This window comes from Convolutriloba macropyga, chromosome 15, assembly GCF_964194025.1.
Source record: "Convolutriloba macropyga chromosome 15, txConMacr16.3, whole genome shotgun sequence".
Taxonomy (NCBI): domain Eukaryota; kingdom Metazoa; phylum Xenacoelomorpha; order Acoela; family Convolutidae; genus Convolutriloba; species Convolutriloba macropyga.
Genome location: NC_134482.1, coordinates 30,504,668 through 30,527,931, shown reverse-complemented (window position 1 = coordinate 30,527,931; position 23,264 = coordinate 30,504,668). Strand labels below are relative to the sequence as shown.

General features: G+C 34.7%; 1 protein-coding gene across 1 annotated transcript in view; it reads left to right on the top strand.

Moving 5' to 3' along the window:
- Positions 1 to 12,131: 12,131 nt before the first annotated feature.
- The window catches only part of LOC142353910 (uncharacterized), a 55,016-nt gene continuing 43,883 nt past the window's right edge, over positions 12,132 to 23,264 (top strand). The window contains exons 1-6 of the mRNA XM_075406140.1: positions 12,132 to 12,849; positions 16,250 to 16,329; positions 19,807 to 19,959; positions 20,276 to 20,455; positions 20,809 to 21,137; positions 23,021 to 23,136. Of these exons, the coding sequence (XP_075262255.1) occupies positions 12,348 to 12,849; positions 16,250 to 16,329; positions 19,807 to 19,959; positions 20,276 to 20,455; positions 20,809 to 21,137; positions 23,021 to 23,136 (1,360 nt within the window). The 5' untranslated portion in view covers positions 12,132 to 12,347. The remainder of the gene's footprint in view (positions 12,850 to 16,249; positions 16,330 to 19,806; positions 19,960 to 20,275; positions 20,456 to 20,808; positions 21,138 to 23,020; positions 23,137 to 23,264) is intronic.

The following is a 23,264-nucleotide window of genomic DNA, read 5'->3' as shown; positions in this document are numbered from 1 at the left end:
ACATGAAAGATGTGATTGAAATCTGTTTCAGTTTCTGTTAAGACATCTAAGAACGCGACATTATCAATCAGTGTGTACTTTTGTTTTTTGAAAAATTTCTTCCAAAGTGTATCCTATTGAACCTTTATCTATTGTTACTTTACGGTCACCAGGGTTATTAAGCATTATTGGCAGCTCTTTTTCTTTTCTTACACAATAGACATTGTATATGTAGATACCATTGTCTTGGAGGCGATTGTCAATTATAAATAATGTTCCTTGTTTGAAAAATTGGTTTGCTGGTGTAATTGTTAGTACTCTGCTAGATTTCGGTGCTAGCTCGAAAGGTCTGTTTAGTACAATTTTTTCAATTTTACTTACAAAAGGATAACTTTTTGTTTGATGTTTTGAAAGCGTGATTGAGACGTTTGGATGAATTTTTAAGTTCATTTTTGGATTTGTGAACTTGATTGATTTTGTGGCAAAATTCAAAAAGTCCACTCCAAAGATGTTTAATTCGCAACCGTTTTTCTCAGAAACCCATGTTTTAAGATCTGTGTAATATTTGCCTTCAATGTCAATTGAGATGGGGACATGAATGTAGCCTAACAATTTTAATCGTTCGCCGTTGACTGCAATTGTTTTCTGTTTAGACACAATTAGTTTAACATCAATCAGTGACTTAAGTTCCTGTTGAAAATCAAAATTTATTAAGGAACATGTTGCTCCTGTGTCGACTAGAAACTGCGATTCGAAACTGTTTATTACTGTCTCCGACGGCGTGAATGTACAAGTTAATAAAAATGTTTGTCTTTTTATTTTTGTACGGAGACTCGTCTATTTTAAATTAATTTCATCTTGTTGATTGTCCACAAAGAATCCGTTAGATTTATTTTCTCTGATTTGAACTCTGTTTGAATTACGGTCTCTACTGTTATCTCTAGAATTCTGATTAGATCTGTTACTTCTTCTATAATCCTCTCTTGGACTGTTTGACTCACGATATCTTCTTCGGGAATCGTTTCGATCATATTGTCGTTCCCTTGAGTAGTTCCTATAGTCCTGGGGTCTACGATCGTTGGATCTGCTACTATAGCGTCGATCTCGATTCTCAAAGCTTTGTGAGCAATTTCTGAAGCTATTGTTCTCAGATCTAGGATAAGGAGAGTATTGTCTGCGGTTGTCTTGATTGTAGTTACTGTTTCTTGGTCTATAGTCCTGTCTGTATCTGTTCTGATTCCTATCATAACTAACTTCTCTTGGACGACGTCCTCTATAGCTTTGATAGTTATCTCTGAACTTATCTCTGAGCTTTGGTTGCTGTCTGTTTTGTTCTTTAAAGTCTTTATTTGCATAGCAATATGCTGTTGTTTGACCTGACTTTCTGCAAAATTTAAAAAATTGTGTGTGATTTTGTTTGTTTCTAGGCTCATTTGGGTTGTAGGCTGCGCTATTTCTGTTATTTTTCATTAAACTTGCTAATTCTTGGAGCTGGTCTTTTATACCATCTATGTCCATTTTGTTGTCTATGCTGCTAGATGCTGTGCCTGTGAAATCACTACTTACTGCAAAACTTATGTCTTTAACGCTCACATGATTTTTAAGTTGTTCCCATGTTGCATGAGGTGTTTCTATCAGAAATTGATGCGCTTTTTGTTTAAGTGCTGGAGGATTTTGTCCTCTTACAAAGAATTCCATACACTTATTTTGCCTTTGAGCATCTGTGATTGGGTCTAGCCATCCTATTTCGGCTGCTTTTGTTAGTCTGTGTACATAGCTTTTGATTAATTCGTCTGGTTGTCTACGAATGTTTTCTACCTCAATTCGTTTTCTGTACTTGTCTTTCTTGTCTGTGAATCTATTTAAGAAACCTGTTCTAACATCATCCCATGGCTCTGCTGGTGGCAAAGAATAAGACCATTGGGCTGCTGGTCCTCTTAGGACTGAGCCAAATAATGCTTCTCTACGTGCGTCATATGCATTTTGTGCATCTCCTGCTCCTGGTCTAAGTCCTAACGAAAACTCTATTTTTCTCTCTATTAGACTTAGAAAATCTGCTACGTCCTCGCTTGGGTCTAAGCCTGTAAATTTTTCAAGAGAAATGTCGGGGTATGCTACAATATTCGCCAGTTTCGTTTTAAGGTTTTTGTTGAATGATTACTAAGTTTTTATATGAAAAAGATAAGATAAATGAAAGGAAACAATACAAAAGTCTAATCAAAAGAAATTGAAGCTATGAAAAGGTCAAAACTTTTTATGGAGTTTAGAAAATATTTAGACAATTTGCTTAAACAAATGGTCCGATTTCAAAAACACTATTTGGAGTACGAAGTGCTTCTAAAATTTGGTTACACTTTGGGTTGTTTTTTGCATGTGTTATGTAGCCAGCTAGTCCTGGGACGTTATCAAAATTAATGAAAATGTACATATATTGCTTTTTCTTATCTACTTTATAACTAATAACTTTGCCTGTATTATGACCAAGTGTGATAGTAATATTCAAGAAGGTAGCGTCAATACTCATTGAATTCAACTTTTGTGTTAATAAAGGTTTAATTTTGGACTGTATCAGTTACAAAATTGAGTAAAAATTTAGTGATCTAGAGTTCAATATAACTATTGGGTGTGTGCAAAGCTTTCAAAGTTTTGTAAAAATTAGGATTACAACTTGCATATGTTATGAAACAGTGTAGTCGCGGATCGTTAATAAACTTGTAATAAATAATCAGAGATTGTTTTTCGTTATTTAATGTGTACTTTTTAACTTTTGCAACTTTATCGTCGTACAAAATAGTTACATTTAGGTGCTTTGTACTAATATCCATAAGCTAAGTTAGAAGACAGTTAAAACAGAAAAGAATTTTTGTTTTGTTTTCCACTTTGTTTTATACAAAAATATTTGAGATTAATTATTTATAGACACTTATTCATTCGTTGATAGCAACCATTTTCGGTTAGTCGATATTCTATCCAGAATAATTTTCCTGCGTGACAGAACATTGGTTTTTGGTTGCTTTCAGAGTAGGCTCTTGTTAAAATTGGCCTATCTACACTGACTTGATAGGAAACGATTTGGTTACTGCTATCGGATTTACTGATTAGGACACAAAACTTTTTCTTTTAGGATTATTTCTTTAATAAAGTTAGGTAATGTGGGTGAAAAAATGGAAACTTCTTCAAATTTATAGAGTTTATTACCTAATTTCAAGTTTTGGCTGCAAGGGTACTAATTTCAAGTTTTGGCTGCTTTCACTCATTTATTGGAGGCTTGTGGTTGAGTGTACATACATTGTAAATCGATGATTGAGCCACGTTTATTAAGTCTATTGAACAAAAAACCTAATGATGTACTTTCATTTTTACATATGGTTACCTGTCCGACAATTTTTGTTCTTTTAATACGGTAGACTGTTGTCACGTATGATTTTTTCAACGTCGGTAACGTATTTGAGCACTCGACAGTCTGCTGAGTTATCCTTAATACTTATTTGTTGTCTCCTATTATATATTCCATACTTTTTTTGCAAAAAATTTGAGCTTTTAATCAGTTGAAGTGAATTTGTATGCAAATTTATACGTAACCTAACAAATACAATAGAATATATGGCTCTGAAAAACGCAGGAGAAACTTAAATATCACAAAATAACAGTAAAGAGAACGTTTACTTAGGAAAGTTGCACGAAAAGATCGTGTTATTTCTTATAAGTTTGCCGTTTTGGTGGTTAATTTTGGTTAAAACACTATATTTCTAATAGTATATTAACTTATAACAGGCGCTGATAGGCTTTTAATGGCTATTTTTTGTCAGTGTGTTCGGATTTTTACTCATACTTGATGATTTTCGGCGAAATTTAGGAAATTATTTGTAATTTTGAGACCAATTTTTCGATTTGTACCGCTAATTTGTATCCAAAATGAGATATTTTTCAGCCTTTGTGGTTCCATTTGGGTAATTTTTCACAAGTGCCGGGCAATTTTTGGATTACCTGGGCCAATTTTGGGTCAATTTTTGGCAAAAAGTGACAAATTTGGGTCAATTTTGATCAATTACCAGATTAATTTAGGCGAAATTTTGAAAAATTTTGGCAAATTTTGACAATCTTTTACCAAAAGCGGGTGTTTTCTTAATGAAACAGGGCAAAATGGGGAAAATTTTGGCTAAATTTGACAATTTTTTGACAATTTTGGGCTAATATGTCAATAATTTGGGTCAAATCTAATAGTTTTGGGCTGAAATTATATACGATTTTTTGTTTAAAAGCAAAAATTGTGGTTAAAATTTACTAAATATAGCCAATTACTGGTTAATTTTAGGCGATTTTTGCGGATTAAAACCGATAAATTTGCATGAATTTTGGATAAAAGTTCAAATATTTTGGTCAAAAATGGGCAAATTTAGGACCAAAGTGTCTAAAATCGGGCAATTTTTAGGTAAAAATTGAAAAAATTTGATCTAAATAAGTGAGTTTTAGGACTATATGAGCTTAATTTGACAACTTTAGAGAATAATTTGGGCTTATTTTGGTAAAATTTAGTTAAATTTGGCACTAAAATTCAAATATTTACTCAAAACTGGGGTGAATTTAGGCAAAAACACACTATTTCTACACCGAACGGGGCTAAATTCTTTAAAAATCTGATAAAATTTGAAGGTTTTCACTTTATTCTGGACAATTTTTGTGAACAATCGTGTATAATTGGCTGATTTTTGACACGCTAAGAAGATGTTTAAGACACGCTAAAGTTAATTTACGGACAATATATGAGAACTAGGTTAATGAATATGGGTGTATGATTTCGTATATAGGACTAGGGGGGATAGTACAGTTCGTTATGCTAACAGTATTAAAGAATTGGTTAAGTTGAACACAATTATTTAGTCTAGAAGTAACATTAATGTGACCGGTCTTGTATAATTTTGTGCGGGGGGAATACAAAGACGTCTTTTTATGATACACAATTATATACTCACGTGTGCGCTTAAAAACCAACCTACAGTGTCAAGAATCGGTCCTGAGAAGCAAAGAACGGGTGCTCAATGTAACTAAATCAGTGGACCGTTTTTTTGTGGGGAGAACCCGTCTCTTTTAGTCGGTCGTAATTGAGAAGTTCATAATCTTAGAACATCTAACACAGGTACTGGGATAGCGCGGTATGTGGCCCTGCCATAGAACCTGTGTGACCTCTGGGTTTTTGGTTTGGAAAACTAGCCAGAAAAAGTCCACCAGGTCCCTAAATGTGTGAGGAACCGACGTTCTTTATTGCTCGTCGCACCGGTTTTTAACTCTGATGTGGTAGGGATTTTATTCGCTTGAACCTAATTACCACACTAGAGCTAAATCAATATTAATATAGCGACCTTAACTAGGTGCTAGAATAAGTCTCACTATATGCTCACAATGTTCCTTGCTAATTTCCAAATCTAAGTGTTATTTGCTAGAAGTGAAATTGATTAGATATAAAGGTTAATTAGTAAACAGATAGAAAGGATAGAGCACAAATTGGGGGAAAATCCTAATTGAAAATATGGTTGGGTATCTAATCTTAATCAAGAAATTGAATCCATCTTACTGCTGGATGTGAATATTACTGTAACTCTATTTTGCTATGAAATCGGCAGACTTCGCTGCTGTTATTCCCGCTTAGCGGAGGAGTAGATGTTTCGCTCTTAGAGCAGAGAGGGAGAGAGAGAAATTTTCAGTGGAAAATGAAGCGTATTAAGTTTGCGCTGGTTGAGTGTTGTACTGATTTCCTTCAGCAGCAAGCTCTAGGCTCGTGCGTGTTTATAATTGAGTCAACACGACTAAAAAATCACAAGACCTATGACTAGCTCCGAATCAATTCCTAGGTCATTCGTGGAGCCGACTATTATTCGTCTTCAGTCATATATTCGTTTCAGACTTGCTGCTGTGAAGAGCGGCCTGGATAGCTTCAGTATCCTTCACTTAATACGCGTATCAATAGCGGCAGTGAATCAGCAGGCATGGCTTGCTCTATAGTGTATTAAATAATACACAGCAGTATTTGGCTATGAATAATGTATTCATTCACTCAAGGCATTCCACGCAGCATAGCTCTCTTAATCTTCCGTCAGTTTAGACTAAGTCTAAAGTGTTCACAAAGTCGACGGTTAAATAATTATACTCTCTGTAGTATCGGTAATTGCGGCGGCAATTATCCAATTAGCAATACTACAATAGTGATACTAAGTCACGACCCCACAAAATAACAAATGTATAAAGAAGCCAAAGCGTCAAACAATTTTACGAAATCACACTGTTCAAGGCACTATAATTAAAAGCTGTTACCTCCAAGAACTGTAAATTGTCACTCTTTCCTCATTTTATCATCAAAGAGTCTTCTTCTAAAAGGATTACGTAGACATAACAACAAAAAGAAACCCAGAAATAGAACAAAATAGAAATCTCGAAAACTTTTACGAAATCAATCGTCGAAGCAATCAATCACAACGTATAACCCAGCGCAAAAATATGTTTGAATCAAAAAATTAATTGAGACTGTGAATGAGTGAGATTGAGTTACGTGTATACGAAAATGAAAGCAAAGAAGATACAGTTAAAAAAAAAGTTTTAAATTTCAATTTTTAAGTTGTTAAAGCAAACAGCTATGAACTGAATTCTCTAACTAGGTTGAGTTATACGTCCTGGGGAAGCAATTAAGATCCATCGTTGTTGGATATATGGCGTACAACAGCCAACGAAAAGAAAAACAAATATAGGCAAAATAAAAAAAAAACAGTTTTGCGAGACAAATGTTGCTCAGCTCAAAAAGCATAAACTATTCGACAAAAACAATTAACATATCCAGATACGCCTTTTTCTAACGTTTTGCAATGTCCCTACTATGCTTTCTTTTGACTGGACTGGCCGGTAATGTGATAATTTGATAAGGAAACAAAATTAACAAAAAATTACAATTATGATTAAATTTTTTTTAAAAAAATGGAAACGCTTAGTACCAGAATAAAGAAACCATTAGTTGAATATAAAATCCTTGCTAACATCAATTTCTTACTCAGATGAAGTCGAGTTTTGCCTGTTTTTGTTGAAACTACGCCCGAAGTTGAGAGAAATAATATAAAATAGTGGCAAAGTTCAAAAATTCAACGATATTTTCTCAAACCAACTATGTTCAAAGCCATAATAGACAATAGAAAACAACTGCAAAAAGGTATAGGTTCAATTATACCCTCCTAATGTCGACTGGATCTTTGACTGGGTTTTTAAGTCATTTGGCTAAAAAAGTTTATGAAATTAAAGCAAAACGCAAGAAGTCCGAAAATTTTTCACGAAAACAATTGGTCAGAGCCATAAAAACCAATTATTTAACTAGGTGCACTTATACGTCCTGGGGAAGCAACCGATAATTATTATTAATTGATATTTGGCGTATAACAACAAAAAGAAAGACAAACATAGGCCAAAACAGAAAATTCCATAAAATTTTGAGAGAACTGTCTCAGCCCAAAAAGCGTAAACTATATAACAAAAACAAATAAATACTCAGATGCGCCTTTTTCCAACGCTGTGCATTTTCCCTACTATGCTTTCCTTCAATTGTGCTTGTCAAAAATGCAACATTTCGACAAGTAAATAAAATGCTTTCATAAAATATGCAGTTATGCTCAAAAATAAATAAAATTAAAAAGGCGTATTATCAAAACAAAAAGACCATTAGTTGAACATAAAACCTTTACGGACATTATTTTTTAACATACAGGAAATTGGATTTGGACTGTTTTTTTACTGCGACTGTACCCGAAGTTGTAAGAAATAAGATAAAACTTGAGTGAAAAGCGGCAAAGTTCAAAAATTAATTGATGTTTTCTTAAAACAAGTGTATTCAAAGCCATAACGGACATTAGATAACAACTGCAATAAGTGTCAAGTTTCAATTATATTTCCTGGAAAATAACTGGATCTGTGACTGAGGACAATATTTTTGGGCTAAAAAAAGAAAACAAATGAAAGCAAAACAAGAAGTACATAAATTTTTTTTCGAAAACATTTGGTCAGAGCCATAGAAACCACGCCCTTAACTCTGAAACCGTAATATAATCTCGTTGGGTCTGCTTTTGTAAAAAGTATCTGTAGTTGAGCCCTGATTTGAAAATCTAAAAAACTTTTTATGGTAAAGATCCATGGCGATATTAAGGTCAGCCCAGTTGTTCCTGTGCGTTTAACAAAATACTCATCTGTTCGAATAGTTGCAAAATTGATTGCAGATCAATTCTTTAACAAACTTTTTCAGTTTGTCAAAAATAAAAATTCATTTTATATATTTTTAGTTTAAATTTGCAAAAAACTGGCAAAATTATAACTCCAGAAAACTCTCAAAGCCATTGAGTGTACAACTAGCTCGTTTATCAGCTTAAAAAGAATATGGTTGCAGTTTTAAGGTATCTGCTTTCAGTAAATTTAAAGCAATTCGGCTGAAAAAGCAAATTTGGTCCCAATTTTGGTCCCAAAGAAGTCGAATTTTGAAAAGTTTATCATAAATTCTAGCCGAAAAACGTGCATCGAACAATTCTCGAGCAACCCTCCTATATCTTTAGAGATAAAATTAATAACACTACAGGTAACAATTTGAACAAATTCTAGCAAAATTGACGAAAATTAGGTCAAAATTACCGAAAATGTGAATAAAAACGGCTTAAATACGTCTAATATTCACAAAGCTTTAAACCTCGATAACTCCCTATAAAAAGCAAAAATTGAAAAAGTCTTTTTAATTACATATTCTACGCTGGACGAGCTTTTTAATGATACCACTCACAACTCTGTACGATGATTATATCGATCGGCCAAAATTGTCTGACCAAATAAAACCCATTTGAGTTTATAGTTCGTCCCCCACTAAAGTGGATCGGAACAATCAGACTTGGTGTTAAATCTTACTTGAATTTCAATACTAGTTACTCGAGTTTGTAAATGAAGACATGATCAAGATATCGCATGGAGTCAAGATATTGTAGATCTTTGTACATCTATTGAATACAGTTGCTGTGAAGGGGGGGAGTATCTGCTTTTTTAAAAAATGATCAAGGTTCACATTTCTACCATCTCATGTCTGTATTGACGTTGACCCTTTGTTTATTGATGTTCAAACTTTCTAATTTATCCAAAACTATTTCAACAATCCACTCGGATGTTAAAAATTTATGTTAGAAGAAACTTTGTTTTTGATCAGTTTTAACAGTAATGATGCTTCCAACACCGAGAAGCAAAAATTATTCGACTGCTTTCTGTAGCATTTTATCTACCGATTCGTAATGGTAGAAAAGATGATTCTTCAAGTAAATTTGATTCACAAAAAGTTTATTGAGCGGAATTTGAGTCACAGTATTTGTGTGGAATTCAAAACTTTTTTTAACAGTAGCAAAGTTGTAAGCTGTGTCCTGACCAGGTTTTGTAAGTCGTCTGGTACTCATTTATTTATATTACCTTTTTTCCGTATTTCAAATCTCAAAACAGCCATTATATCTTTTCATACCTCTTTCAATTGTTGAATGTTGAATGCGTGAGCTTGCTTGTGTCAATCATTATCTTCGAGTTTTAGCTAAGTTGTTTGATTCTTTTGTCGTAAATTACTAACTCGCCAAAAGACGTCCAACGCAAATATTTGATGTCATTTGAACACCTAAACTCTAAACACATTCCAGGTTCAATTAAGGAATCCTATACAATGAAGACTAACGATAATAATAATAATCATTCTTTTCGAGTGAAGTGAAAAACTTTGAATTTGGAAAAATTTAAGATTTCAAAATTAGAACTTTTGAACAGTTTTTGAGGTTGCTTCCGCAAAGCCGTCAGCTGAGCCCTTCTTCTGTTTATCTATATTAATCAGCACGCTTGACTGTTTAGCAACTAATTGAGCAATCTCAAGGCTATGCATTTTAATTCCAGCTTTTTGTGGTCAGTTTTGTGGGATTAGCAGTTATCTTTTTGGTCTGGTCTGCTTAATATCTCTTGCTTTGTGGTCCAATTTTTAGTGCGTAAAAGGTTGTATTTTGTAATGTAAGAACACAATTTGGCAGTCTTTTTTTCGTTGCTCAAGTTACACTATAGTACCAAAAAGCTACGTACAGCACAATACGTTTGCTCAAAACGTTTGATTGTCACAAAGACGTGAAGAAAGACCTGAAATTTTTAAATTTCAAACGCGTTTTCATTCTCAATCTCTCCGCGTAGACAGAAAAGAAGGTTAAGCTGCTTTGTTACTTTACTGTTTGCCACGCTGTTGCGATTGGAAATGTCCAATTCTGATAGTCAGAAAACATGAGTAAAACAGCTTAAAATCAGGATAGCTGTATCAAGATATAGCACAGTATGCATACAAACTACATCAAAAGTGTAACAGGCTCAGGTCGTCTCTAGCGAAGGAATTGTTCGAGTTGTTCAGAGAAATGAAACGAGATTTCTTGGCAACATTTTGAGTTTGCACAAGCAATCACTTATGTTGTGGCGTACAAAACATCAGATGAGCGGACACTGTTTGTTAGATGATCAAGGAAGCTAAAGGGCCTAGTTCGCGTGGGATTGTTGAAAATTACGAAAGAGGATTGGATTTTCAAAACCTTATTTTGCAACAAGATGATGCTTGTGTGAACAAAGCAAAGATTGTCATCAAATTTTCAAAGAAGAGGAGCGGGAGGTACTGGAATGTGAGCAAATAGTCCCAATCTGAATCTAATTGAAAAATAATGGGCAATTGCGCAGCAAGAATTACGACAACCGAGAGAAATTCGGGAAAAATTGGAAGAAAAATAGTCAAAGCCTTGACTCAGTTGTCTTTAAAAATTTGTCTGAAAACTTCACAAACTGTCTAACATATTTTAGAAAAAGTAAAGGCTTAACTTCCCGGTACTAGAGAACTGATTTGAACTCAAAATGTTGTATTATTTGATGTTTGTGCAGCTTTTTAAAAAATTTTCTTGATGTACATAGCTTTTTGGTACTGTAGTGTATTAATTGCGTTCAGACGAAGTTTGTTGCAATTATAGCCCTGTGGTCTTTTTTATGCCATTTTCGCTGCACCGATTTCCGGTCTGACCCATTTGACTTTTCGTCCACAAAAACGGGATCAACAGGGAACGCTCGGGATCCAAGTTCTCTTAGAGCCTTACGCCTAGGCACTCTCTAAGAATGCGATTCACCATAACTGTTTTGAAGCGATAATTTCATGGTGTGAAGGGTAGTTCTTGAGTTCGACCCCCCCCCCCCCCCAGTCCACCCTCCTCCACCCAGCGGTTTGGTTGGGACCCCCTTCTCGTCCAGCCGTGTCCCAACTAGTTAACCCCCCTCTCAATGATTGCATCTCTGAGCCGCAGCTAGCTGGCTACTACCGATGCGAACCAATCGCCGGTTGTTTGAGAGCAATTCGCCCGACGTTAGTCGGCTATTTATAAGATTTTTCCCAGCAAACATCAAAATGTTTTTCCAATTTTAGATAAAGGCAGGTAGTTCTTTGCAATATAGCTGAACATAAAAGGAACCGAAAAATGAAATGATTTGTAAGGAGCCGGAAGCAATTTAATTTTTTCAGCAAGAAAATTGTTCGCAAAACGAGATCCTCTATAATTTGCTGTTAGCGCAATAGAACTGCCGGTATTATTGTGTGTTAGATCTAACTTTAGTAATGTTTTTGAGGCGAGAAAGTTCTACCTGAAGCAGACCTTCTTTACAGAATTCAACCAACAATTTGGGGACTGTATTTTAAAATTCAACAGAATTTATTAATTGCTCTCAAACGAAGTTGTAGCAAATATATTAGTCTTGCTGGTCTTCTTTTATGCAAATTTTTGTAATGCCAATTTTTTATCTGAGTTCTTCTGGTCATGACTTTTTGTGTTGATAAAGGTTGTAAAGGGCGATTCATTAAGTATGAGCCCCACTCCACTCCACCCATCACTCTGAACCCTTGCCCCTCAGCAAACTGAGTATGCGTAAATTCACAAGGAGGAATTTTAGGGAAATTTAGAAGTGGAAGGAGAAATTTTGGATTGTTCGGAAACCCCTTCCCCTTTACGATCCTACTGTTTTAGCCCCATACCACTTTCCTGCAAGCCCCCTCACCGAGTGCGTTAGTTGGTTATGTTTTCAGTTTCAGTGTACTTGATCAGGGGAGTTTATGCCGAATAGCGACACAGTATTGCAACTCATGACAATAAATAGCGATCTGGCTGGCGGCTTACAATTTAGAATCCGATAAATTTGCATCTACTTTTTTCCTGATTTCTATCACGTCGTTGAAGATTTCGGCTTACGTTTCGTTGTCATGTAGCCTATCATATGAAGAAAATTGACTACTTAATGAAAGAAGGTTTCGATTTATTTCAGTTAGAATGGAAGCGCAAGCTTCGAAAAATGACCACAATAGTGACGAGGAAAACAGCGAAAAAGATGATGTCGAGAATGCCGAAGGAGACGAAGTATCCAACGAATCAGATGACGAAAGCAATGAGGTTGACGATAAACACAGCGACAACGGCGAAGCCGATGAAGTTGTTGATGTCACAGCTGAACGAAATAAAATAATTGGGAAAGACAAAATTGCACCAATCAAAACCCCAGATCAAGTTAGTGGCGAAATTTTTGATGACGATGAAAATGATAAGCAACGATTGGAAGAGAAAAATCAACCAGAAGAAGAAATGATTGTTGATTATCGAGAGCGGGGAGGGAAAAAGCAACCTGATTCTCTAGCTGAGTTTCGAACTCGGTTTGATGGTGTGAAGGTAAAATTTGTGACTCGTGATACACAAACTGATGTTGACGATTTCTCTACATTGGCTTGGAACGGTGGGGATGCTAAATCTCTTTTAGTCAAGCAAGCAAATATTCAAGGTTTGTCAAACATATCTTAATCGAGTTTGAATAACCCATTAACTTGTATCAATTTGTTTGGATTTTTAGGTGCTTAATATATTATCGCAGCTGCCCTTATTTCATATTAGAAGCATCAAATAGAAATTGGTGACATTGTTCCGCTTTTTTGTTCCGACCCCTCTTGGGGGAGGGAGGAACTATATACTCAAATGGGTTTTTTGTTCAGGCAATTTTGGCCGATCGATATAATAATCGTAGAGAGTGAGAGTGTTATCCTTAAAAAGCCCGTCCAGCGTAGAATATGGAATAAAAAAGATTTTTTAAATTTTCGCTTTGTATAGGGAGTTATCGTGGTTTAAAGTTTTGTGAATATTATTAGACGTAATTCAGCTGTTTTTATTCACCTTTTTGACCAAATTTTTCGTCCATTTGACCGAATTGTTGTCAAATTTGCTAAATTATGTTAAAATTGTTAATTGTAATGTTATTGATTTTATCTCTAAAGGTAGAGGAGGGTTGCTGAATTGTTAGATCCGAGTTTTTTCGTCTATAATTTATGCTAAATTTTTCAAAATTCAGACTTTTTTCGCTTTAAATTTCCTGGAACTAGACACCCTAAAACTGCGGCAATATTCTTTTTAAGCTCACAAAAAGCTTATTCTAATGCAGCAGGCTTTAAGAGTCTTCTGGAATTATAATTTTGCCAATTTTTTGCAAACTTAAACACGATAATTATGCATTTTTTTACAAACTGAAAAATTTTGTATAGAATTGATTTATTTTGCAACCATTTTAACAATTGAGTGTTTTGTAAGACGCGCAGCAATAGCTGGGCTGATCTCGATCTCACCATGGATTCTTACGATAAAGCTTTTTCGATTTCAATGGGGCGCGACCTTTTTTTCAAAATATTTCCGCTATGTAAATGTATTTTATGTAAATTACTGACAAGAATTTCAAATCAGGGCTCAATTAATGAAAGATACTTTTTACAATAAACGAGTCCCAATGAGATTATGCTATGTGTTCAGAGTTGAGCTCATGGTTTTATGGCTCTGACCAATTGTTTTCGTAAAAAAATTATGGACTTTTTGCGTTTTGCTTTCAATTCTTAAGCTTTTTGTAGCCCAATGACTTAAAGTCCCAATCAATGATCTAGTTGGCTTTTAGAAGGTATAAGTTAACCTAGACATTTTTTTTCAGTTGTTTTCTATTTTTCTAATGTCTGTTATGACTTTGAACATAATTGCTTTGAGAAAATATCGGTGAATTTTTGAACTTTGCCACTATTTTATATTATTTATCTCAACTTCGGGCGCAGTTTCAGCAAAAACAGGCGGAACCCGACTTCCTCTGAGTGATCAATTGATGTTTGCAACGGATTTATATTCAACTAATGATTTTATTCTGGTACTACGTGTTAACATTTTTTTTATTTTTGATTATAATTGCATTGTCGAATTATCACGTAACTGACAAGTCCAGTCAAAGGAAGGCATGGTAGAGACTTTTCACAATGTTGGAAAAAGGCGTATCCGGGTATGCTAATTGTTTTCGTTGAATAGTTTATGCTTTTGGGCTGAGCAACAGTTGTCTCGCAGAACTGTTTTTTTTATTTTGCCTGTGTTTGTCTTTCTTTTCGCTGGCTGTTTTACGCCATATATAAAACAACGAGGGATCTTAATTGCTTCCCTAGGATGTATGGCTCACCCTATTTGAAGATTTCAGTCTATAGCTTTTTGTTTTAATGACTTTCAAATTAAAACAAAAAATTTTTTTTCAGTCTCATTTTTGCTTTTATATTCGTTACCATGTAACTCAATATCACTAATTAGAAGTCTTAATTACTTTTGTTGATTCAAAAATTTTTGCGCGCTCGGTTATGCGTTGTGACTGTTTGCTACGATCATTTAGGATGTATGGCTCACCCTATTTGAAGATTTCAGTCTATAGCTGTTTGTTTTAATGACTTTCAAATTAAAACAAAAAATTTTTTCAGTCTCATTTTTGCTTTTATATTCGTTACCATGTAACTCAATATCACTAATTAGAAGTCTTAATTACTTTTGTTGATTCAAAAATTTTTGCGCGCTCGGTTATGCGTTGTGACTGTTTGCTACGATCATTTAGTTTCATAAAAGTTTTCAAGATTTCTATACTGTTCATTTTTTGGGTTTCTTTTTGATGTCATGTCTTAGTAGTCCTTCTATAAAGAAGACTCGTTGATGTTATGATGAGGGGAAATGACAATATACAGTTCTTGCAGGTAACATCTTATAATTATAGTGCCTTGAACAGTGTCATGTCATAAAATTGTTTGAAGTTTTGGCTTCTTTGTTTTTGTTATTTTGTGTGTTTGTGACTTATTCTCATTATCAACAGGCCCAATTTACTTCCTGATGTGTTAAAACTTAATCCATCGCTTTTGTTGAATTCCTAAGTCTGTTAAGACTTAAAAATATTTTCTTTCACAAACAAATTTGGGTTTTTGAGCTTCATTTTTTAAGTAGTTTTTCGGTCGATTTGTAGCTCAGTCTCTGTTAACACAGGTCACAACCCGTTTCCAATGAGCTACAATTTAATTTTTGTAACGACTATAGCTTCAAACATTTGTTTCTCGGCTTTGCGACTACTGTTACTACGAGATTTCATAAAATGTTAGTTTTTTTTTCTATTTGTACATTCAAAAGATGTCTGGTTTCTTTATAAAATATAACAATAATCGTTGATACCATTTGCTTTGAAATTTTGCGCAATCAAACATTGGATAACGTCTTGTCTCAATTGGTTCCTATGAAGATTTAAATGAACATTTTATGATTTCAATTGAAATCTAATGATATTTATAACTGCGAAATTAATTGTTTTCAAAAATTTAAAAGTAATTTTGAACTTCGCACCTATTTGCTCTTTTTTGTCGACCTGTTAACCATTCGCATTTGGGACAGGTTCCATATCTTTTCTAATGGAGTTTAGGTTAAATTGTTTTGTTTAGGTTTTTATCTGATGCGAGTTTGCTCTCGGTATAATTTTTACTTATAGACCTCGAGTTTTGGTCGTAAATAAGGTTTAATGTTTATTATTGTCCTTTCTAGTAGTCATATTATCAAACACTTTTTATCGGTCCTATAGCGTGGCATGATTTTATTTCTTTGGTTTTTTATTGAACGATGTGCATGTCTTTGAACGTTTTCTATCTCTTCATCATTTGGTAGCCAATTAAGTCAAGAAAGTGGATGAGCGGGGTCGGAACATTATGTGCGTTCGCACATTACCGAGCCTTCTTGTGTGTTTCGAATTTTTGTTTCTGCTAACATTTTCTATAGTCATAAACTTAATTTGAAAAGTTGTTTAATTTAGTGCGTTTTTTTTTCTTGAAAATTTGAGAAAAAGTTTCAGACGACTGTTTTGTTTGCAGAAATGGCTGCGATAGATGGCGAGCAGAACAGAGATGATACAAAAACGCAATACATAGGAGATGGAAATGCTGCTAACGAGGTAAGAAACGAAGTTTTTGATCTCTCTCCTACTTAGCGGGAGGAACAAACTGTTTTTTTATACAGTCAATTTTGACAGATGCAACATATATAGTAAAAGTTGTTTTTCACCATTAAAAAGCTCCCCTAGTATATCTTATTTAATTTTAAGAGCTAATCAGAGATTGTCATCTCAATCTCCACCCGTTATTGTGCGATTGATCACATAAACTAGAGGATATTATAATGCGAAAGAAGTATCAATCGAAAGTTCACGCTAAATTGGTTTTGGGGGGTTAACGAGGGTGTATATCTTGGAGATATTGTTGTTCTAGGACAAAAATAATTTCTGAAATAATAGAGCAAGAAATGTAGTTTAACAAGGCTGTAGTGGTAAGCTCCGCATCAGTTTATTGATATTAACTGAGGTTCGTGTTAGATTTTGTGTAATATTTTGGACTGAAATGATCAGCATTTGTGTGATTCATTTTTTGAAATCAATTCATATTATGGGTTATCATATTATGGGCAATGTTCTCAAGATAGAAGTTATTTGTCACTGTAAGAGTTTCATCAAGAACTTTCAACCAAATTTGTGTTGATATTCACTTGCTTTAACTTTGATCATCTATTTCTCTATTAGACAGCAATTTGGCTGCTAAGTAAGAGCACTAGTAAAGCTCAGCTTCACGTTTTGTTCATATTTTTTAATTGCTCTCAAACGCTGAAGTAATTGTATATTATGTTTCTTTTTTATGTTTTATGCAAAATCTTAGCCTGACAGTTTTTGTTTAAGAACAGTTTTTCGATTTCACTGTGTGTGACTTTTGCACAATTGACTACATGATCGTTGTCTGGTCTAAATTGCTCTTTTTCAGAAATTATGTAGGTTGCTAAAACAAATGATTGAAAAAGATACAAAATTATCAGGTGCTGATAGCCGAGTGGTTAATGCTGTAGTATAGTATGAAGGATGAAAATGTATTTGGCACTAATAAACATTCAGCCCTCCCCTGAAGTAAATGGCCCCACCCGCGTTGGAGAGCAATTTGTCCGACGTTAATCGTTTATGTTTATACTAGATTTCACACTCAGACTTTCTTGCAAACTTTAAGCTACGGCAAGGTGTATATATATATATATATATATATATATATATATATATAATATATATATATATATATATATATATATATAAGCAATTTACTGAGCAAACTTCTTGGGAAAAACTTGGGACGCCTTAAGCCAAGCTTCCTGGACAAATTTATGGGAAGCGCTGTTATCTGATTTTCCAAAGCTATTCACGATTGATGTATATATCAGGCGAAATGATTAATTGCTCTGTAATGAGAAGCAATCATTTTAAACGGGTGTCTTTTTTATGCAAATCTTTCGCTTGACCGTTTTTTGCGCTTTTCTTCTAGAATAATCTTTGACTTCTCAAGTGACTTTTTTTCGCACTTCTTTTTGATTGTTGAGTGATTTCAATTGCTCTCAATCCGAAATAAAGTTTGTTGTTCAAACAAAACCGATTGTTACAGAGACGATGAGAAGGCCCTGATAGCCGAGTGGTTAATGACTTTGTCAAAGTGACGGAATTGGACTCAAGAGGTCGCGGTGCAAACCCGACTTTAGTGTGTTGTTTTTGCACCCATAGAGTACAGCTCCTGAATTGATTTGCCCCCGCTTTTCATTCGAGCAATTTTTCCGACGTTAGTCGGTTTATGTTTCAACTATCAAATTGTGTTTTATTCCAACTACAGATTTTGTAATCAAAGCGCAACAGAACCAGGCAGGTGTTTATTTTTTGCGTGATGTTGTGTCAATTTATTTAGCAAATTACCGTTATATGACACCTAAAGCAGCAGAATTGGGGTCTAAATGAGATGGAAAATAGTTCTGGGAATACTTAGATGATTTGCGCTAGAACCCTCGTGTCTGAGCTCTAATTGCCTTAGGCTTTCGAGAACTCTATTCTAACATATAATTGGGCATGCTGCTGATATTTTTGCGCTTGATTTCAGCTTCATTGTTGTTGACTTTCCTCTTTCCTGAGATGATTTCAATTCGTTCTTTGGCTATGAAAGTTTTCCGACCTACCTCTATTGAAAACGCTGAAATAATTTTTTAATGACTTTTCGAAATGCTGCAGAAATTCTTAACGCGCACTGACTCTCGAAGAGATGGGGAAAATGTTTATGGAACTAAGCAGCTGAATAATGGCGTTAGTTTGACCAAAAATTATGAGAACAAAAAGGGTAATATTAAAAATGTACGGAAAATTAACAAAGCAGTATCTCAACTGCATTTTTTTTCGTTGAAAAGAGAAAAAAGGTTTCAATTTATTGTAATTGGCACCATTCGGCAACAGATTAGTGGAAATGATCAATTTTTCCTAGATGTGAATGAACTTTAGAGTGTTTAAGTTTATCACCACAAATACATTTATAGATGAAAGGCCGCTTACTGAACGGCTTCTAAGTTAGTCTATATGTACTCGCATCTGTCACTGTTTTACGTGCAACATGTGAACAGATGAGACCAAGTAAGCGAGATTGGAAATTAGTGGCAGCAAGTGAATTGAAATCAAATTAAATAAAAACTTGAATTATCTGTCATTACTATTCACGATCGGTAATTTTAATCTATTCACGATCGGTTCACGAAAGTTTTTTAATTGAGAAGAAAGACAAAATCTCGTCACTATTATCCGCGGTTATTGTTTGTAGGTTCCGTTTTTAATTAGATCTGGTTTCAATTCATATTTTGTCACTGTTTTCCGCCAATTAAGTTCATTTAGCTTAAAACTTTGCAATTTTGCTTATTGATTGCTTAAGATTTGTTGGAGACAAATAATTTTTGAAGAGCTTAGTTTTGGGTAAACACCATTTAGTCTTTTCAATCCGCTATGTGCAATCATTCACCAATAAAGTTTTCATTCATTTTCATGTGCTGAGTTTAGCGATCCTATTCTTGGGAATGGGTGGCTGGATTTTGGACGATCTTTCGTCGGTTGTTTCCGCATTTAAGTAAGGATTTTTTTCAATTCAGCAACAGGGCTGGAAAACTGATAGTAGATACGAAATATAGGCACATAAAGAGGCGTTAAATCACAGACAGGCTGTTTAGTGAGTAAGTCATTTCATGCAGAAGAAAAACTGTCCATTATTATCGGGAAAAAAATACTGAACGAGTTTTCATAATTAGTACTTACAATTTCTGTTCCCGAAAAGAGTGACAAAAATTGTCAAGCCTACAGGAGTCAAACTGAAAGCCGCATGTTTTCATCTCATGGCTGTGCTAACACGTAAACCGCTCATTTCTTTTTGATTTAAGTGATATAATTGAAAGGGTTTTATTGGCGAATAATAACAGTAAATAAATTGCTCACTGGTCATACAATCGAGTAACAAAATTTTACATATTTTTTTTTGGTATAGTATGTAGCACCATAGGACAATTAGATTAAAAAGTTTGGTTGACTCCCAAAGTGTTTCAGGGAGAAGTTGAGAGCTCATTGGCAGTCAAAGAGGGTCAGAATATTACTAATGACCGGTCAGCTGAGAAACAGAGTATCGATCAAACAACTGGCATTGAGGCTACGGCTGAGCAGGATGAATTGTATGATCAATTTGATGCTGATCAAGAATTGGTAAGTATAGAAAATAAAAAGCTATAAGCAACCAAAGTTTCAATGGCCACAATCTTTTGCTGTGGTTTGACATGCTCAGTAAGCTATAGTGATTGAAAAAGCAAATATTGGGGAAATTGAAAGTAATTTGAAAATTAAGTAGTGGGTTGAGGATTTAAGTGTTGTATTTCGGTTTTTAATTTTTTTCGCAAATTTTACAGTGGCCTAAATTTCTATATTTTACTACTCATGGATGTTGTACATTATCTTCTACAAAGTTGTAAACTTCAATTGAAAAAGGTGGAATGGAAAATTTGAATCGTACCATTATATTTAGATTTTCGATGACGATGAATTTATGGATGACGAAGACTATTATGATGATGAAATTGGTGCCGATGGATCGTCAACAATTGTGACAGATGATTCTTGGGGAGGTGTTGGAGTGCCTCCTTTGAGGAATCTTTCCACTGCCTACGCAGATATTGACCAAGTTGGACCTCCCAGAATTCTAAGGGTGAGTTTGATCAATCATAATCTCTGAATTGGATTCAAATTTCGGCGAGGTTTTTCAGCATGCAGTTGTTCAATTCAATTGCAGTCATTTCTAATGAAAAATGTTACAGAGCAGATTAAGATTTTATAAATACTATAGGTTGTGGCATATATCTTTTAGTGTAGCGCTGATAAACCATAGACGTATTAGCCGAAAGTATTGTGAGTTAAATGTGAATCAGATTAACAATCTTTTGTACTCCATAGAAATCCCGGTTACTATGCTTTGCTTAATTGTGTCGAACTGTAAGAAATTTAGGTTGAGCGACATTGGATTTATTCTATCTCAAGACTGGTCCCTTATTTACATTTCAGAGACAGCGAGAGTCTCGTCAGAAGCCGATCACTTTCACGCCATTGACGGATCGAGAAATGGACGAGGGCGTGTTCGCAGGTCAGTGCGACTTCTGTGGTCGTGAGATCAAACCCTACCCCGACGCTGAAGCCCAACTGTACAAACACCCGCGAGAAATTTTCTGCTGCGATGACTACCAGTTGTTCATGCAGTTTGCGTTGAGCAAGCCATTCGGCAATAAGTACGATGTGGATGTGCAGAAATTTGTGACTGCATACATGGACATACAGCCACATGCGCCTTATAATAAACAAGCTAGAAAAGTTGCAAAGGAGCGGGCCGCTTTGAGGTAAATTTGACTCGAAAGTTATACAGGGCGAGTAGCATCTATTTCTTTGGGAGATTGGGATGTTAATACATACTTTTGGTTCCTCCACGAAAAACAAGAAAAGCTGGTGTTCATTGTAATGCATTATTTTACGAAGTCATTGAAACGTAAGAGGAGAACTGTATCTTGGAAATTTAGCAACCAGTGTTGTCAATCACCAACTTGGTTCTGTTAACTCCAGCATATGCCAATTCTGTTTGATCCGCGAACTTTTTATCTCAAATCTGGTATATCAGAGCGCAGAATAAATCTTTCTGTCCTTTCAAATCAATTTGCCATTCAATACTAAAATGGGAGCGAATTGACCATACGAGCAGTTTGATTTAGTCGGTGCCCTTGAAATTTTATGTTTCCCAAAATTTATATTTTGTCAAATTTCAATCCTAAAACCATTGTCTAATTTTTTGATCGAGCAAGAGGCTGTTGAAGTAGAAGCAAAACTATGGTAATTTAGGTCTTACAACTTTTTCCTGCGTATTCGTATTTTTCTGCCAAACCGTTCATCGGTCGGTTTCTACAAATATCGGAAAGCGCAAAGCTTCGGCCCTATTATTTGTTGTCAAGAACTGAGTTTAAAAAATAAATTGCTGAAAAAATTTATCGTGTTGGTATAGAAATTATCAGCAAACAATTAAAGTAAACAGCAAACTTTACTGCAAATTTATTACTTGATGCTTGGTGTATTTCCTGAGTATCCAATCAAATAGCTACTCTATGCTGTCACAGCTGGCCAAAGCAATTTATGACGAATAAGATTTAAATTTTATTTATTTTTCAAACAATATATGTTCTAACAAAATGAAAGTTTTCTTTACTAATCTCTAAGTTAATTTTTTTGTTTCTGTTTGTCCGGATGAGTATAATATATGCACTTACTATTCACAAAAATTTTGAGTTTTTTCAGATTTTCTGTTTTCTCCAAGCAAATAAGCATATTTTAAAGCCTAAATTTGGACATTGATATGCTCACTTTACAGCAGTGGTTTTTCATAATTTGCAAACTTATGTTTGAAAAAGGCAATTTATGAAACTTGGCGATTATCACAATTTCTATTTTCCAGCAGATTGTTGTGCTAAAATGTGTAATGATATAATAGTTAGTTTTCAAACTAGTATCGGAGAAGTGGAACCTGATGGCTAATATTCATCTATTAATGTGTTTTTCAATTCAAAAAATCGGGAAATCTTGAAACAAGGAAACGCCCAGCCGTGAACGGAAATTTTTAGATCTAACCGAGAGAAATGATTGCTTGTTTTATTTACCCCTCTTATCCAGAGAGTTTTTAAAAAGTGAGCACAGATTTCCGCTGTATTTAAGATAAGCGAGCACAGATTTCAGCTCTTGCGCGGCACTTGAATTTTTGTCTTATTTTTACTTCATTTATCCTACCGAAATGGTTCCACCAGGATACACTATAGATGTTCACTTTGAGGGGCGTTGAAGTTTTTGCTGTTAATTTTGCGTCGGTTTTATTGCTTGCTTTGTTTTAATAGTTTTCCCACTTTAATAAATATACAAAAATTCGAGGACAATTTGACTGATTTTTTCATAGTTTTTTTCTCATTCTAGAATTATAATTCTATAGGCTGCACTACGCTTCATCTAAACTTTATCAAAGCCAGCACATTTCCCGACAGTTTTTATGGCGAATTAGGCCGACTTCATTCGGTTGTTTTATGTGTTAGTGCCACAAACTTTCTGAAAAACATAGCCGTCACTGATAAAAGTTTTTATCATTAGAACAAAGTCGATGATACCTCGCCGAACTTTTAACCTATTTGTCCGCGCAGTATGCAGCATGATTTCACTGTTAAAGCTCAGAGCAGAGGTAGGGGTATTTTAGGATGAGAGAGCGTGAGGTTGCGAGACAGAAGAAAGTGGTCAGTCAGTACCAGCAGCAGTCCCAACAACAGCAGCAACAGTCACAGGCACCTCAACAGCAGATGTACCAGCAAGCAGGTATTATTATCAACACATTTAAAAGTTACGGAAAATACGTCTCTTGAAAGCTTGAAAATAAAATTGCAATTTTCAGTTGAAAGAAAAATCAGTTTTCGCCTTTTGGAGAATAAAAAATAGCGAAGTTC